We start from the raw sequence: 19,644 nt of genomic DNA, 5'->3' as shown, positions 1-19,644 counted from the left end.
ACACAAATGTATTCATCAGTTTATGCCAATATATATATTCTTCTACATATTTTTGGTAAAAAAAATTAAAATAGGCATATATTGATTGGTTTGCACAAAAGTTATCGTGTCTACAAACTATGGGATAGATTAAGGGACTTTTATTTATTTTCTATTGTTTCTACTGGTCATGGCGGCGATCTGTGATTTTTAGCGGGACTGCGACATTGCGGCGGACAAATCTGACCACAAATTACACTTTTTGGGGACAAGTGACATTATTACATTGATCAGTGCTATAAAATGTACTGATCAATGTAAAAATTACACTGGCTGGGAAGGGGTTAGCACTAGGGGGCAATCAAGAAGTGTGTTCCCTAGGTGTGTTCTAACTGTAGGGAGAATGGGCTGCCTGGGACATGAAAGTGATCACTGTTCCCGATCACTGGGAACAGTAGATCTCTGTCATGTCTCCTGTCAGAATGGGGATCCGCCTCATCTACAAAGGCAGATCCCCATTCTGCCTCTGTACTAAGTGGTCGCTGGTCGCCGACAGACATAGAGTCCGCTCGACCCGCTGACAATGCTCCCGCCGCTTGCAGCAGCCGTGAGATCGCGCCTTCTGAAACTGCGCCTGCGAGAGCTGATGTACAATGGCGCCGATTCGCGCAGGAGAGCCAACCTGCCACAGGCGGTTGTTACCTGGTTAAGGCCATGTTCACATGGTCTTCAGCTTATATAAGAGCAATGTGTACAGCAGGCTTTCATAAAGCATTTACAAAGTTTTCAATTATCTTCAAGCAGCTTTTTATTTATTTTTTAAGACTTCACACCCTTTTGCTATGTTTTTAGGAAGGCTGAATTGTATAACGTTAAGTTTTTTTAAAGTTGAAGTACATGCAAAACATTTTTTTATTATTTTGGATAGAGTAAGAAAGGATTATTGCCCCTGTCTGATTTTTTATTTTTTATTTTTCTGGCCATCTGTGTCCCATTGGGGAAACAGACAGCAATATAATCTGACAGCTGCCCCTCTTCACTCTATCCAAAACTAAAGCTTTAGTTATGCTTTTAGGTTTTGGATAGAGAAGAGCTGAGTTGGGGCCTCTGCCATATTTTTATTGCTGATGTGCGAGGAGAAAAGAGACAGGCACATAGGGTCCCTTCACACCTGTGCATTGCATTATTACATTTTAAAAAACACATTTTGCAGTTCTTTACTGTAAATGCACAGTAACATGTACAACCGTGGCCAAAGGTTTTGAGAATGACAAATATTAATTTTTCACAAAGTCTGCTGCCTTTTATGATGGCAATTTGCATATACTCCAGAATGTTATTAAGAGTGATCAGATGAATTGTAATTAGTTGCAAAGTTCCTCTTTGCCATGAAAATTAACTTAATCCCATAAAAAAACATTTCCACTGCATTTGTGACAAGGCTTCAGGGTGTCCAAGAAAGTCCAGCAAGAGCCAGGACCATCTTCTACAGCATGATTCAGCTGCGGGTTTGGGGCACCACCAGTGCAGAGCTTGCTCAGGAATAGGGATGAGCTGAACACCCAACGGTTCGGTTCGCACCAGAACTTTCGAACACAACTTGCGAAAATTCGTGCAAACTTTAGGACCCCATTGAAGTCTATGGGACTCAAACGTTCGAAATAAAAAGTGCTAATTTTAATGGCTAATATGCAAGATATTGTCCTAAAAAGGGTTTGGGGACCTGGCTCTTGCCCCAGGGGACATGGGTCAATGCCTAAAATGTTTTTAAAAACACGTTTTTTCGGGAGCACTGATTTTAATGATGATTAAAGTGAAAAAAAAGTGAAATATTCCTTTTAATTTTGTGCCTGGGGGGTGTCTTTAGTATGCCTGTGAAGTGGCACGTGTTTCCTGTGTTTAGAACAGTCCCTGCACAAATTGATATTTAACGTAAAAAAAGTCATTTAAAACTGCTTGCTGTTTTAATGTCATGTCTGGTTCCGGCAATATGAATGAAAATCATTAAGAAAAATGGCATAGGTAGCCCCCCCTGCCCATTACCAGCCCCTTTGGGTCTTGTACGGATATTAAGGGGAACCCTGTACCCATATTAAAAAAAGGAAAGGCGTGGGGCCTCCAGGCCCTATATACTCAGAACAGGAGTATACAAGCGGTGCAAACAAAATAGGGACTGTGTAGGTTTGTTGTGTTAAGTAGAATCTGTTTGTAATTTTGAACTGGTACATTTTTAAAGTGTAGCTCCAGTCAAAAAATCTATTTTTAAGCTTTTTGGAAAACATAGGGAAGGGTTATCACCCCTGTATAATTTTTTTTGCCGTCCATCTTTTTTTCATCTCGCTTCCTGTTGTCTCCTTCCGTTTGCAAGTAGGAGACGTTTGTAAGTTGGATGTTTGAAAATAGGGGCCTGCCCTATATGCTCTGCAGAAATGGCAGAACAGGGTGTTGGTGTTGCCACAACACTGTAAGCCCTCAAAGTGACTCTTGGTGGGCGCTGGAGCGCCCTGCTGTGAACGATTATATCAAGAATTGTAATTACATGCCATTGTTGAACAGTGGTAGAAAAATTGGGCCTTTGGTGGTTGTGGTGGTGGTGCTGCTGGTGCCACAACACTATAAGTCCTCACAGTTACTCTCAGTGGGCACAGGAACGGGCCCTGCTGTGAAATATTATATCGAATAATAATAATAGAATTGTAATTACATGTCTGTTAAACAGGGGCTGAAAAATTGGGCCTTAGGCACTGCTTGCTGGTGCCACAACACTGCAACTTCTCCCAAATTGGGCCTATACACTGCAACCTCTACCATATACTCTAGTTGGAGTGCAGGAATGAGCCCTGCTGCAAAGCATTGTATCAAAAATTGTAATTACACGCCCCTGTTAAACAGGGGCTGAAAAATTGGGCCTTAGGCACTGCTTGCTGGTGCCACAACACTGCAACTTCTCCCAAATTGGGCCTATACACTGCAACCTCTACCATATACTCTAGTTGGAGTGCAGGAATGAGCCCTGCTGCAAAGCATTGTATCAAAAATTGTAATTACACGCCCCTGTTAAACAGGGGCTGAAAAATTGGGCCTTAGGCACTGGTACTGGTGCCACGACACTGCAACCTCTCCCATATACTCTATTTGGAGTGCAGGAATGAGCCCTGCTGCAAAGCATTGCATCAAAAATTGTAATTACACGCTGAAAAATTGGGTTGGTGGCATCACCCAGAACCAAAAATGTTCTTCCAAGATATCAGCGGAGGAGGAAGAGGATAGACACTCAACATAACAGGACAGACACTCAGCATCAGCATAGGCAGTCTTGAAGGGATGTGATATTTCCAAAAAAATAATTTGGTTACATCCGCTTCAGGTGCTTGGTAGCTGGTGGTGATCCAAGACTGATTAATCTTTATGAAGGTCAGTCGATCAACCGAATCGGTGGACAGGCGCACCCTGTGATCGGTTGCGAAGCCACCAGCAGCACTGAAGGTGCGTTCCGAAAGAACGCTGGATGCAGGACAGGCCAGTAGCTCAATTGCATACTGTGCAAGCTCTGGCCAGTGATCCATCCTCAAGACCCAGTAAGCCACAGGATTTTCGATGGGAAAGGTGTCCAAGTCTGACCTTGCCCCTAGGTATTCTGGACCATGTAAATCAGACGCTGGCGATGGTTGCTGGAACTGATCATACCTTGGGGCTGCGGACTAAAAAATTGTCTGAACGCATCGGTCAGATGGCCACCTTCTCCACCGCTCCTTCTGACCGATGCCTCAGCAACGCGTTGTCCAGGACCAGGAGTTTGTAACCTCCCAGTCTCTGGGAACGCGTTGCACAGACCTTTCTGCAAGACCTCCCGGAGATGTCTCATCCTCTGCTCCCTCTGCGATGGCAAGATAAGGTCGGCAACTTTACCCTTGTACCGTGGATCAAGGAGAGTGGCCAGCCAGTAATGGTCCCTCTCCTTGATCCGAAGAATATGAGGATCCTTTCACAGGCTTTGTAGGATCAGGGAGGCCATGCAGCGTAGGTTAGCTGAGGCATTCGGTCCGGAGTCCTCTGGGTCACTAAGGACAACATGATCCGCAGCTACCTCCTCCCAGCCATGTACAAGTCCACGGGTTTTTTGGGACTGTAAATCATCCCTACAAGACTGCTGCTGCTGAGTGCCAGGCTCCACCTCCATGCTGACACAATCATCCTCCTCCTCATCCTCCTCTTCCTGTGTGATGGGTGGGACAGCAGAAACAGTGTCCGGATAAAGGGGGCCTTGAGAGGCAAGGAAGTCCTCCTCTTCCTGCCTCTGTTCTGCCTCAAGTGCCTTGTCCATTATTCCACGCAGCGTATGCCAATCATGGCTCTCCTCGCTGCCAGCGCTGTGATTGGCCAAGCATGTGGGGTCACAGTGCATGCTTGGCCAATAATGAGCCAGCAATGCACTGCGATGGCGCAGTACATTGTGGGCCGTGAGCGCCGCGCGAATTTGGTGCGAACGGCCCACAGAGTTCTGGCTTCGCCAAACGGGCGAACAGCCGGGGTTCGAGTCGAACATATGTTCGACTCGAACACCAAGCTCATCCCTACTCAGGAATGGCAGCAGGCGGTTGTGAGTGTATCTGCACGCACAGTGAGGCGAAGACTTTTGGAGGATGGCCTGGTTTAAAGAAGGGCAGCAAAGAAGCCATTTCTCTCCAGGTAAAGCTTTAGAGACAGACTGATATTCTGCAAGGATTTGACTGCTGAGGACTGGGGTAAAGTAATTTTCTCTGAATCCCCTCTACAATTGTTTGGAGCATTCGAAAAAAACTGTCTAGAGAAGAAAAGGTGAGCGCTACCATCAGTCCTGTGTCATGCCAGCAGTAAAGCATCCTGAAGCCATTCATGTGTGGGGTTGCTTCTCAGCCAAGGTAGTGGGCTCACTCACAATTTTGCCTAAGCACACAGCCATGAATAAAGAATGGTACAAAAACATGCTCTGAGAGCGACCAACCATCCCAGAACAGTTTGGTGATGATCACTGCATTTTCCAGCATGATGGAGCACCTTGCCAGAAGGCAAAAGTGATAACGAAGTGGCCTAGGGAACAAAGCATTGAGATTTTGGGTCCATGGCCAGGAAACTCCCCAGACTTTAATCCCGTTGAGAACTTGTGGTCAATCCTCGAGGCAAGTGAAAAAAAAAAAACACTAATTCTGACAAACTCCAAGAGTTGATTATGCAAGAATGGGCTGCCATCAGTTAGAGTGTGGCCCAGAAGTTGATGGACAGCATGTCAGGGTTAATTGTAGAGGATCTTGAACAAGAAGGGTCAACACTGCAAATATTGACTCTTTTCATAAACGTAATGTAATTGTCAATAAAAGTCTTTGACACTTATGAAATGCTTGTAATTATACTTCAGTATACCATCGTAACATCTGACAAAGAAATCTAAAGACACTGAAGCAGCAGACTTTGTGAAAATTAATATTTGTGTAATTCTCAGAACTTTTGGGCAATGTTGTACAATGGTGTGTTGCATTGCCATTACTTTTAAATACCACCCCAGCACATTAATCCAATGTCTTGTAGCACATGGTAATGCACTACAGCACATGGATGTGAATTTTTAAAACCCTTGTAAACATTTTTTGTCATATGTGTCTTTAAAAAATTTAATTTACCCTTTTATGCCCAGTGATAAAAACAATTAGAGAACATGATTCTCCCTAACTGGGACACAGAGAGCAATAAAACCCTTAACAATAGTTCTAACTCCTCGCCACTTTATCCAAATCCAAAAAAAAAATTATGTTTTGCCCTTAATTTGCTTTAATGCATCCTTACTCTATCCAACAAAAAGTTTTGCCTATACATGCAGTTTATACTGTGAAAATATGTATTTCTTTGCGATGAGCAGGTCAAAATGTTTTCCATATTTGTTGGTCCTGTACAGAGGTGACATTTCATTTGTCCCTGGAGACAATAGAATTATTTGACACTTTAGGTTCTGATGTAGCCATACTGAGGTGCAATAGTTTGACTTAAAGCTAAACTCCAGGACTAGACATGCAAATAAAATATATGGCTGAGAGCTGTTTAACCTGCCTAAGGTTTTGTATTTCTGTCCATCCAGCCTTGAAATTTACATAGCTATGCCTCACAGAACAGTCCTGTCTAGCAGGGCAGGAGGCATGGCTGTTCTGTGCTACAGTTTAATAATACTTAGGGCTTGTTTACCCTTGCTTCAAAATATGGTTTCGGACACGCTTTTTTAAAGCTCTCTGAATGCCAGTCCATGCTCTTGTCACTAAATAAAATAGTTAACTTACAGTCTTGTTTACACCTTGAGTTTGCTTTGCTTCAAAAATGATACCCCATGTTGCTTTAGTGGTGCTTCAAAGTGTCTTTAAAGCCTCCATAAAAGTCTATGACAAAGCTCACTTGAAACATCTACAGCTTTTGATATCCTTTCAGCCAGTCCACACTTTTTCCATCATTCTGTTACGTTGCACTCAGAAGTCCAATCACCTACATTGTGCTCATTGTGTTGCGCTGTGTTTGAGTGGAGTGTCATTGTGGGGTTTTGCTGTCATCATGTCGTCGGAGGGGAAGCTGCAGGCTCGGCTTTTGTTATCGTCTGCAGCTCCTTTGTGCCGCTTTGATTTCATTTATCAGCTGATATTGGTCATTTGTCTCCTCGTCCTGCTGAGTGGCAAAGCAAACTGACGTGTCTTCCCTTTGCCGCATACAGAATCCCCGGACCCAGGACAGTCGGTCGATGTTCAGTGGTTCTGTCAGTATTCCGTCAATCACCAAGTCGCGCGGTGAGCCCGGCCGGTCAATGAGTGCCAGCAGTGGCCTCGCTGCAAGTAAGTGTTAACTGCTCACAGCAGCCACAGCAAAATATGTTCTCCCTACCACCACAGCTAATGAGGGGGCAAATCTACTAGCACTTGGAGTACATTTTTGCCCTTATTGACTTCAAAATTTAGTTCAGGATTGACCTGAAATTCTCAGTGCTGTTATTATCTTTGCAAACCTAAAGTTGGCCATACACATTATAATTGGATTTATACAATATCTATACAATCAAAGCCCAATTCAATTATAATTTTTTTTACCAACCCAGAATTTGTTAAAGGCTCCTGTATCAGTCTGTACAATTCTAAAATCAACTTATGCTCTCCCTCCCAGGCACAGCAGCTCACTGTGGGAGGTTTCAGTAACACAGGCAATGCTGTCCATCCAGGAAGCACGGGGGGGATAGGTTTGGTTAGGTACCGACTGACAAGATACAGACTTGCGAATCAGCATTGACAATCCTAAAAGCCACGTGACATCTTCCCATCCCACTGTAGTGTAAGCAGGCACAGCCTACATAAGAGTGACAACTCTGCTCTGAATTCAGAAGCAGTTCAGCTTTTCAACCCATCACAGGAAGCTGCATTAAGTGTACTTCAGTGACAGGATCAACAGGTAGTTGTGGGCCTTTGCAGGGGGACTAAGGGAAAGCTGTAAGTGCAGATGTGCTTATAATTGCTGTGATACATATTTTTTAATGGAAGGCCATAATTCTTTTTTAGAATTTAAAAAAACAGCTTTTATTGTGGTATTCACCTATTGCTGTTCCCCACACACTGGCCATATGCTCTTCCTCTTCTGGTTTGAATGACCTTCATTCAATCCCCTTGAATACTTGGTTCACCCCTAAGAATCATCTTGTTATAATGGGGTACCTAATATAAATCAAAGCAGTGAGACTCTGGTCTGTATTATTACTGATCTAATGAGGGATTGTTGGAGCTCAACTACTAAACTAAAAGTTCAGCTGTGTGAGTTTCTAGAAATTGTAACCCTCTGGATGCTATGCATACTGATGTAAACCAAATAATGCGCTTTATTCCCCAACAGAACCAACTTTGTAACAAATGGTCTTCCTTTGCCTCCAGGGTCATCGCAGAATGGTAGTGCGCTACGGCGAGAATTCTCGGGAGGGAGTTATGGAGCAAAGCGTCAGCCTATGACGTCGCCGTCCGATGGGTCTCTATCTTCTGGAGGACTTGACCAAGGAAGTGATGCCCCAGCTCGGGAATATGAAAGAGAGGTGAGCAATAAGTGCGCACAGGATTTCTCAATCTTAACTAAAGGCAAAACTCTCTTTCTTAATTTTGTATAGAAGAGAGGGATTAGAACACCTGTCAGGTTATTATTGCTGTCTGTTCCCGTGTTAGGGAGATTTACCCTCTCTATTTATCCTGTTTACCAAAACTGACAAACTGAAAAACCCTCCCATGTGATATCCAAAATGGAAAAATATGTTTTTCCTTTAGTTTCACTTAAAACATAGGGCTCTAGCCATCTGTGTCCCATTCTTTTTCTAGATTATCAAAAACATTCTAGACATGTTTTCCTTTGAAGCAGCACTCCTGGTATGCTATATTCTCGGTGTTGGTTTGGATCTCTCTTGCTGGACAGCTCTAGCAATACAAATACTTTTCATATGTTTTCAGCAAACATATTGATGGGTTACTACATATAGATGTCGTAATGTTTCTGAACCTGGTTTAATATGCAAGGATCTACGTTATGAGAACAAGGCATGATTCAATAATCAGAAGTTAAAAAAAATATATATATAACAAAAGTGAGTACACCCCTCACATTTTTGTAACTATTTGTTTATATCTTTCCATGTGACAACACTGAAGAAATTACCCTTTGCTACAATGTAAATTAGTGAGTGTACAGCTTGTATAACAGTGTAAATTTGCTGCCCCCTCAAATAACACAGCAATTAATGCCTAAACCGCTGCCAACAAAAGTTGATTTGATTTGAGTTGATTTGACTATGAGTACACCCCTAAGTGAAAATGTCCAAATTGGGCCCAATTAGCCATTTTTCCTCCCCATTGTCATGTGACTCATCAGTGTTACAAGGTCTCAGGTGTGAATAGGGAGCAGATGTGTTAAATTTGGTGTTATCGCTCTCACTTTCTCATACTGATCACAGAGGTTCAAAATGGCACTTCGTGGCAAAGAACACTCTGAGGATCTGAAAAAAGAACATTCAAGGATGGTGGTGGGAGTGTCATGGTCTGGGGCTGCATGAGTGCTACCGGCATTGGGGAGCTACAGTCCATTGAGGGAACCATGAATGCCAACATGTATTGTGACATACTGAAGCAGAGCATGATCCCCTCCCTTTGGAGACTGGAATGCAGGGCAGTATTCCAACATAATGACCCCAAACACGCCTCCAAGATGACCACTGCCTTGCTAAAGAAGCTCAGGGTAAATGTGATGGAGTGGCCAAGCATGTCTCCAGACCTAAACCCTATTGAGCATCTGTGGGGCATCCTCAAATGGAAAGTGGAGGAGCGCAAGGTCTCTAACATCCACCAGCTCCGTGATGTCGTCATGGATGAGTGGAAGAGGACTCCAGTGGAAACCTGTGAAGCTCTGGTGAACTCCATGCCCAAGAGGGTTAAGGCAGTGCTGGAAATAATAAATAATGGTGGCCACACAAAATATTGACACTGGTCCAATTTGGACATTTTCACTTAAGGGTGTACTCACTTTTGTTGGCAGCGGTTTAGACATTATTGGGTGTGTGTTGAGTTATTTTGAGGGGACAGCAAATTTACACTGTTATACAAGCTGTACACTCACTACTTTACATTGTAGCAAAGTGTAATTTCTTCAGTGTTGTCACATGAAAAGAGAAAATATTTACATGTGAGGGGAGTACTACTTTTGTGAGATACTCTGTGTGTGTGTGTGTGTGTGTGTGTGTGTGTGTGTGTGTGTGTGTGTGTGTGTGTATGTATATATATATATATATATATATATATATATATATATATATATATATATATATACATACACACACACACACACACAACAGCAGAGGTTCTAACTCCATTCCATCCTATTCCAAACTTTAAAGTACAAGTTCATGTTTTTCAAAAATCCCCCTCTACCCTTTCCCTAGCCCCCCTTCCACCCTGTCCTCCCATGGCTGCAGCAGTGAAAATCTAGAGCAGGAATGTACATATCTGCCCCAATAAATTTGAATTGAGCATTGCTCCTGCAGTACAGGTATGTGCCATTCAAGTAATGTGAGTGTGGTGGCAGCCTTGCATTCGATTTTTAAGAATATGGTTACAGACCATAGGAGGCTGCAGCTGTTGGAGGTAAACATGGACCTGCTAGGGGGATTGACACAAGTAATTGTAAAGGGGGTAGGTATGGGAGGGTTTTACGTACTTTGAAATACAGGCTCCCTTTAGTATTGTATCCTTACTTTGTTGTAGTGCACCAGTTCCATTGCCTTTTTATAATGATCTGGTGATCTGGGAACAGCTTTGCTCACCTGTTTGTAAAATGGGAGGAATTCTCAAATATACCCACTGCAGATTCCTCATGCTCTAGAGAAAGTCTGATGAGACAGTACTAGGAAGATTTTCTTAGCCAGAAATAAAATCTAAGCTCACACCGGAAGCTTTAATTTGATTATAAAGGAAGCAAAGATGGAAATTTGTACTTCACATGTTTCAGGAAACACCCTCCCACTGAACATGTGAGGACCTGTCTGAAATTTGCTTGCACTGGATAACAGAAAATTTAGAATAACTTAAAATTGAGCAGACTCCTATATCATTACCTTACATTTTATTGAAAGTATTGGTGAGTACATCGGCCTGATGTACTTACCAATATTTTCAATAAACACCTTTTAACCTACCTTCAAGTTTGCATGCCTTTGGACTCAGGTGCTCCTTCCTTCCTACTTTTCCAATTGTACACATGGAAACGACCATAAAGCCGTACCTAGAAGGCAGCAGCCCAAACCCCAAGAGAGTCAATACATTATTCAAAACTGGACACAACCCACTGATGAAATTCCTTCCTACTTGCCAACACAGCCATCCACCCACCCACAACCAGTGACCAGGCAGTCAAGTGCAGTGTCCAGCACAAACAAGCTATTAGAGGGAAGGAAGAGGGTATTGTGGACAGGCGTTAATGAGGCATCTAAACAACCAGTTAATTAGGCATTTTTATATATATATATATATATATATATATATATATATATATATATATATGCAACATTTTTTTCTGTACAAATAAACATGTTTTCTTGCTACTTTTATGATATTTTTTTTTGTTTACTTGAAACAGGCAACAAACTTTGACTTGGGCAGAAGTACATTTTAAACTGATGCAGAGCTACTTTTGACCATTAGAGGGGGTAATTCTCAATAGAAACTGCTAGTATATTTAATATTCTCTAATTGCACCTTTCACACACTGTGTGCTGCCTCTCACAGAACACGTCTTTGTAAACTCACCCCACTTCAAGTTAAAGGGTATCTAAAGCCAATACTTATGTTTTTAGTTTTGGATAGAGTGAGAAAAGATTGAAATTCCTATCAGGTTATTATTACTGCATCCCGCTGGGAACATTCGTCCTGATGACTGTTGTCGCTAGGACATTAAATGACAGAAGCACTACATTTTACAGTTGTGACTAGAATGGGAATGGAAGGGAAATCTCTTGGTGGTGAATAATGTTCCAGTGACCGTTTTCTAAAAGGGTATTTGCCATCACTTTCTAGAGATTTCCTCTTACTTTATGTTTCTGAAGGGCAGAGAGCAATGGAAAATCTTGCAAATGGTACAAAGGCAGCAGAAGAACTAGACAGGGTTTTTGGCTTTAGATATACTTTATGGCTTTAGATATACTTTATGGCTTGTGTGTGTTAGAATTACACTTGACAATTTGTCATTAGGAATCTGTTAAGTACACACAGCCTGGCTGGTAAGGCTTTAAGTGCAGCGCTAAGTAACTAGTGATATATGTAATAATGCAAACACAAGTGCCGGGCACAATTAAACATACATTAATGACATTGCCTGCAAAGCAAGACTAGTATGCAAAATGGTGAAACAACATATAAATAAACATATTGATAATCTAAATGTCCATTAAACTGTGTCAAGAGATGAGTCCAAAGTGAAAAAAAAAAATTTTTTTTAAAGGGTGCAAAATAAGTGGATATTCGGACTTCCAGCCAAGGATGACCGACAGAGGTGTGTGCTCAATGCAGCAGGGAAACAATATTCACCATCAAATATGCTACCACCACCAGTGAAGGTAATAGGGTACTCTTACCAAATGGTGTCGGCTACCTGCCAGCAGCATAAAATCCTCAGCTAAAAATTTATTAACCACATCAGCCACGGAAGGATTTACCCCCTAACTGACCAGAGTATTTTTTTGCGATTCGGCACTGCGTTGCTTTAGCTGACAATTGCGCGCCCGTGCGACATTGTACCCAAACAAAATTGACATCCTTTTTTTCCCACAAATAGAGCTTTCTTTTGGTGGTATTTGATCACCTCTGCAGTTTTAGTTTTTTGCGATACAAACAAAAAAAGAGCGACAATTTTGAAAAAAAAGCTAACTTTTTTTATTCTTTGCTATAATAAATATCCCCAAAAATATATATATATAAAAAAAAAAATCTTCCACCATTTAGGCCGTTTCTTCTACATATTTCTGGTAAAAAAAAAAGGCAATAAGTGTATATTGATCGGTTTGCGCAAAAGTCATAGCGTCTACAAAATAGGGGATAGATTTATGGCATTTTTATTATTATTATTTTTTTATTTTTTTTACTAGTAATGGCGGTGATCTGCGATTTTTATCGTGACTGCAACATTGCGGTGGACAGATCGGACACTTTTGACACTATTTTCGAACCAGTGACATTTAAACAGCAATCAGAGCTAAAAATAGCCACTGATTACTGTATAAATGTCACTGGCAGGGAAGGGGTAAAACACTAGGGGGCGATCAAGGGGTTAAGTGCGTGGGCTCACTACAACATGATAGAGATCACTTCTCCCAATGACAAGGAGCAGTAGATCCCTGTCATGTTGCTAGGCAGAACAGAGAAATGCCTTTTTTATATAGGCATCTCCCCGTTCTGCGAACATCGAGTTTGCGGGACCTGCCGTAAATCGGCATGCAGTGGTCAGCATGTGGTTAAATAAAGTATTGCACTTACATTAATGTAAATAAAAACAGGCCTTTGTATTATGTGAACACTAGGAGAAGAACGTAGTGTTGTGGAGCCAGCATGCTACTATGTCCCAAAGTTTGTCTACCAGACATAACCCAGTCTTGGTAGACGAACGTTGGGACATACCACGCTGGCTCCATGACCCTGCATTCTTCTCCTTGTGATGACATTATACAAAGGCCTGTTTTTATCTACTTTGATGTAAGTGCAATACTTTATTTAATACATTTTTAGCCAAGGATTTTATGCTATGTGGCGATCTTTTTTTCCTGTATGTCTCCTTCCTGTTGACTGGTGGAGCCGATGAGTCTCTATATGCTGAACCTGGATCGTTATGCTTTCTTGATGTTGGTCCCTGAAAGCTTGATTGTAGAATCTGCACTGTTGTACAATACACGTGCTGGTTCCTGTGATGTTAAAGACCCCATCAGTTTTGCTTGTTTGGCTCTCTGCTGCTGGCAGGTAGCCCACACCATTTGGTAAGAGTACCCTATTACCATCACTGGTGGTGGTACCACATTTGATGGTGAATATTGTTTCCCTGCTGCATTGAGCACACACCTCTGTCCGTCATCCTTGGCTTGAAGTCCGAATATCCACCTATTTTGCACCCTTTAAAAAATAGCTTTTTTTCACTTTGGACTCATCTAAGTATCTCTAGATGCACTTTAACCACTTAAATACCAAACTATAGTAATATGACATCCACAGATGGGATCTCCCATCTTGGGCGGACGTCATATGACATCCTCACCTTCCGGAAGGCACAGGGGGTGGGTGCGCACGCCTGCCGCGTCACCGAGGAGCAAATGTGCGTGCTGGGTGGCCACGATGTCCGCCGGGCACCCGCATTCGCCTGTGACAGAGCAGGAATATGGATCTGTGTGTGCAAACACAGATTCACGTCCTGTCAGGGGAGAGGAGACAGATCGTGTGTTCCTAGTGTATATATATATAGAAACACCGATCAGTCTCCTCCCCCAGTCAGTCCCATCCCCCCACAGTTAGAATCACTCCTTAGGTAACAAATTAAATCCCTTGATTGCCCCCTAGTGTTAATACCTTCCCTGCCAGTGACATTTATACAGTAATCAATGGCTATTTATACAGTGCCTTACGAAAGTATTCGGCCCCCTTGAACTTTTCAACCTTTTGCCATATTTCAGGCTTCAAACATAAAGATATAAAATTTTTATTTTTTGTGAAGAATCACCAACAAGTGGGACACAATTGTGAAGTGGAACGAAATCTATTGGATTTTTGAAACATTTTTAACCACTTCCCACGTTCAGGAACGTCCTTCAGGAGTAGCGGGATCGCGCGCGCCCGCGCATCGGCGCGATCCCGATGTGCTCGTGTCACCCGGACACGGCACATCTCAGATCGGCAGGAGGGCTCTGTGATTGGCCCTCCTGATCACATGACGGCCGTGTCCAATCACGGCCGTCATGTGATGTAAACAAACAGCCGGTTGCTAGGCAATCGGCTCTCCTCTCCTCACACGGAAGTCACCGCTGAGGAGAGGAGAGCAGAACGCTGCAGCCGGCTGATGATCAGTGAGTATGGGCTGCTTTTTACAGCTTTTTACTCACTGATCATCAGTGTAGTGTAAACACACAACACACCACACAGTACAAACACAGTCCCCACATATGTCCCCAAAACACACATGTCCCCAAAACATACATGTCCCCAAATAATAAAAACACATGTCCCTAATAATAAAAACATGTCCCCCACATATGTCCCACTAAAATCACATGTCCCAATGATTATCTGCACACATATGTACGTGATCACCTGCACACATATGTACATGATCATTTGCGTACATATGTCCGTGATCACACAAACCAATTATTATACACTTAACGGAATTTTTTTTACCAAAAACATGTAGCAGAATACATTTTGGCTTAAATTTATGACAAAATTTGATTTTATTGGATTTCTTTTCAAATAGAAAAAAGAAAATATTGTTTTTTTTCCAAATTTCCGCTATTTTTGCACTTATATCGCAAAAAAAAAAAACGGAGTCGTGAATAAATAACACCAAAATAAAGCTCTATTTGTGCGAACAAAATGATAACAATTTCATTTGGGTACAGTGTAGCATGACCGCGCAATTGTCACTGAAAGCGCTAGAGCGCTGAAAGCTGAAAATTGGGCTGGGAAGGAAGGGGGTGAAAGTGCCCTGTATTGTAGTGGTTAACTAATAAAAAAATGAAAAGTTGGGCGTGCAAAATTATTCGGCCCCCTTGCGTTAATACTTTGTAGAGCCACCTTTTGCTGCGATTACAGCTGCAAGTCGCTTGGGGTATGTCTCTATCAGTTTTGCACATCGAGAGACTGAAATTCTTGCCCATTCTTCCTTGCAAAACAGCTCGAGCTCAGTGAGGTTGGATGGAGAGCGTTTGTGAACAGCAGTTTTCAGCTCTTTCCACAGATTCTCGATTGGATTCAGGTCTGGACTTTGACTTGACCATTCTAACACCTGGATACGTTTATTTGTGAACTATTCCTTTGTAGATTTTGCTGTATGTTTGGGATCATTGTCTTGTTGGAAGATAAATCTCCATCCCAGTTTCAGGTCTTTTGCAGACTCCAACAGGTTTTCATCCAGAATGGTCCTGTATTTGGCTGCATCCATCTTCCCCTCAATTTTAACCATCTTCCCTGTCCCTGCTGAAGAAAAGCAGGCCCAAACCATGATGCTGCCACCACCATGTTTGACAGTGGGGATGGTGTGTTGAGGGTGATGAGCTGTGTTCCTTTTACGCCAAACATATCGTTTTGCATTGTGGGCAAAAAGTTCGATTTTGGTTTCATCTGACCAGAGCACCTTCTTCCACATGTTTGGTGTGTCTCCCAGGTGGCTTGTGGCAAACTTTAGACGAGACTTTTTATGGATATCTTTGAGAAATGGCTTTCTTCTTGCCACTCTTCCATAAAGGCCAGATTTGTGCAGTGTACGACTGATTGTTGTCCTATGGACAGACTCTCCTACCTCAGCTGTAGTTCTCTGCAGTTCATCCAGAGTGATCATGGGCCTCTTGGCTGCATCTCTGATCAGTCTTCTCCTTGTCTGAGCTGAAAGTTTAGAGGGACGGCCAGGTCTTGGTAGATTTGCAGTGGTCTGATACTCCTTCCATTTCAAAATGATCGCTTGCACAGTGCTCCTTGGGATGTTTAAAGCTTGGGAAATCTTTTTGTATCCAAATCTGGCTTTAAACTTCTCCACAACAGTATTACGGACCTGCCTGGTGTGTTCCTTGGTCTTCATGATGCTCTCTGCGCTTTCAACAGAACCCCGAGACTATCACAGAGCAGGTGCATTTATACAGAGACTTGATTACACACAGGTGGATTCTATTTATCACCATCAGTCATTTAGGACAACATTGGATCATTCAGAGATCCTCGCTGAACTTCTGGAGTGAGTTTGCTGCACTGAAAGTAAAGGGGCCGAATAATTTTGCACGCACCACTTTTCAGTTTTTTATTTGCTAACAAAGTTTAAAATATCCAATAGATTTCGTTCCACTTCACAATTGTGTCCCACTTGTTGGTGATTCTTCACAAAAAATTTAAATTTTATATCTTTATGTTTGAAGCCTGAAATGTGGCAAAAGGTTGAAAAGTTCAAGGGGGCCGAATACTTTCGCAAGGCACTGTAGCTCTGAGCGTTGTAAAAATGTCAATGGATCCATAGTGTCAAAAGTGTCCGATCTGTCCGCCGCAATGTCACAGTCCTGATAAAAATAGCAGATCACCGCCATTGCTAGTAAACAAAATAATAATAATTAAACTGAGGAAAAATTTGGGATATTTATTATAGCAAAATGTAAGAAATATTGTTTGTTTTTTTTCAAATTTTTCGCTCTTTTTTTTTATAGCGCAAAAAAATAAAAACCACAGAGGTGATCAAATACCCCAAAAGAATGCTCCATTTGTGTGAAAAAAATTATTAAAACTTCATTTGGGTACAGTGTAGCATGCCCGCGCAATTGTCATTCAAAATGTTACAACGCTGAAAATTGGCTTGGGCAGGAAGGCGGTGAAAGTGGTCGGTATTGTAGTGGTTAATGGATATTTAGGGTCTCAATATGTTTGTATATGTTGTTTTACCATTTTGCATACTAGTCTTTCTTTGCAGGCAATGTCATTAATGTATGTTTCACTGTGCACTGTCACTTATATGTTTGCATTATTACATATATCACTAGTTACTTACCATTACACTTAAATCCTTACCACTTTCTTTGCACAATTTGTCTAAATGTAGTGTCAGCAGCTCATCTATTGAGTGTGGTGGTGCAGTATTTGTCTTCCTTTTTTTATACATAGCCTGGTTGGCCCAGAACTCCTGCTTTTGATTCTGGTCTTGCTTGAGTACACCTGTTCCTCCTGGCGGTGTGAAACCCTCTGGTAATGAAAACCTGAGTATACCTGGTATTCCTGGCATTGTAGAAAGCGCTAGTGGTGGAAACCCACGTACATCCAGTCTTCATGATGGTGTCGAACCCTTTTGTTAGCAGTAACTTCCATACACCCAATCCTCTGGGCAGTGTACTACACTCTGGTAGAAAAGACCTGATCACGTTTGCTAGTAGGTGTCCCTCATTCCCATCTCAAAATGTTGGGAGGTATGACAAAACCACACTTGGTCCTCCAGGCAGTGTAGAACCCTCTAGTAGCGTAGACCACAATATACTTGGTCCTCCTGATGGTGTAGAAACCTTAGTGTTGCAGTTGTAGTAACCCTAGTGTTGCAAAGCCCTCTGTTCATGGTAACCTCAGTACATTCCTGAATACACCTGGTCCTCCTGGCAATGCAGAATCCTAGAGTAGTACTGGCCTGATTATACCTGATCCTCCTGATAGTGTAGAACCCTTTGGTGTTGTACACCCCACTGTTTTTTTTTGTTTATTAGTTTTTGTTTTAACAAGATATATTATGTGTGTGTCCTAGAAGGCAGCGGGGGAATAGAGGAAAAACCGGACATACTGAAAAGATTGCAGCAGCAATCTTACCCGGTAGTGGGAGTGGATACCTGTCAAAACCAAATGGGGGCGGGGGGTTGGTGGGGTTGTGTGAACAAGCAACGCTTTCTCTTTTGGGTGGAGCTTTGCTTTAAGTAAAAATGGGTATAAAACATACCAAGAACAAGAAACCACAACGAGTTGACATGGTACAGATCAGCACATAAATGATAAATAAGGTAGAACCCACTGTTAGTGACCTTGGTACACTCGATCCTCCTGAAAAAAATGTGCATACATGGAAGGAGCACCAGACCAAAAGTAAGAGTCCAATTTAATTTGTTGATATTGTGCTTAAAGACAACCAACATGTTTCAGGGATCAAACAAAACGCCTTCTTCATCAGGGCTGCAACAAAACATAATAGTATGTATATATAATATTGTCACTGGTAAAATCATGAGCCTAACTTTAATAAAACCTCATGGATAACATATGCATGATTTTATCAATTACAATTATATTTACATTACATTATGTTGTAGCCCTGATAAAGTGGGAGCTCCTTTGACCCCTGAAACACGTTGGCTGTCTTTTAGCACAATACCAATAAATGAAATTGGACTATTTTATCTTTTGGTCTGGCGTTCCTTCCATGTATGCAGGTTTTTTTTTTCTGGTAATCTGCTGGGTAACCTTGTCTGTCATGAGCAGCTGAACTTAAAGAGGAAGTAAACCCTGATGAGTTTACTTCCTCGTTCATTCCCTGCAAAGGCAAAGCATAATGGACTACTATGCATCGCATAGTAGTCCATTATGTGTCACTTACCTGACACAGGAGCCAGCGAAGTCGGCGCTGTCCCCTGTAGCCCACCACATCCATCTTCTTGGTGGGGTCTCGCAGCTCCACCGCTGTCATTCGGCAAAGCCGCGATGACGTCACTCCCGCACATGCGCACGGGAGCCGACACGCGCGGCAGCTCCGTCGTTGAGAATGCTGCGCTCAGTGCGCCTGCGCGCCGCTGTCTACGGCGCATGCGCCGTAGACAGCGGTGCCTGTTTTCGGGCAAATATCTCCTAAACCATATAGGTTTAGGAGATATTTCTTGGACCTACAGGTAAGCCTTAATCTAGGGTTACCTGTAGGTCAAAGTGGTTTGTAAGGGTTTACAACCACTTTAAGTCAGTGGGCTCTTCAAATGTTTTTGTTCTCTCACCACTTTGTATAAACTTATATCAGAGGCCCAGCACCTCTTGCCTTTTTTTTCCCCTCAATCCTCCTGGCAGTGTAGAATTTTCAAGTAGCAGAGACATGAGTACATCTAGTCCTCCTGGTGTGTAGAACTCTATGATAGCAGAAACTTGGTATTTTGGGAACATCTAATCCTGAGCTGGTGATACTGCAGGCAACTTATTACCTGATCGCATTAAAATAACATTTTCACTGTAACTGCAAGCTGCATGATCACTTACAGGCCCTCTGAAAGACTTTCTCAAACTGGCAATTGAAAATATGTAATTTGGGTGGAGTTTCTGATGACAGTGTATCTTGGATAGCATTGGTACAGTAGAGCTTTTCTGAAACAGGAAATATTCACATGTCTAAATCCTTCAC

At 42.3% G+C, this 19,644-nt stretch overlaps 1 protein-coding gene across 9 annotated transcripts in view; it reads left to right on the top strand.

Moving 5' to 3' along the window:
* Positions 1-19,644, top strand: part of CDC42BPA (CDC42 binding protein kinase alpha) — a 354,685-nt gene that overhangs the window by 326,501 nt on the left and 8,540 nt on the right. For 5 of the 9 annotated variants that reach the window (XM_077485865.1, XM_077485864.1, XM_077485866.1 and 2 more), the window contains 2 exons: positions 6,707-6,824; positions 7,905-8,059. In XM_077485865.1, coding sequence (XP_077341991.1) covers positions 6,707-6,824; positions 7,905-8,059 — 273 coding nt within the window. Of the gene's footprint in view, positions 1-6,706; positions 6,825-7,904; positions 8,060-11,139; positions 11,210-19,644 lie in introns of those variants that run through there. The other 4 variants (XM_077485867.1, XR_013276620.1, XM_077485872.1 and 1 more) reach the window with 4 other exon arrangements.

This window comes from Lithobates pipiens, unplaced genomic scaffold, assembly GCF_037356315.1.
Source record: "Lithobates pipiens isolate NorthernLeopardFrog02 unplaced genomic scaffold, aLitPip1_a1.2 Scaffold_18, whole genome shotgun sequence".
Taxonomy (NCBI): domain Eukaryota; kingdom Metazoa; phylum Chordata; class Amphibia; order Anura; family Ranidae; genus Lithobates; species Lithobates pipiens.
The sequence above is the reverse complement of the archived record's forward strand: the minus strand, read 5'-3'. Positions and strand labels throughout refer to the sequence as shown.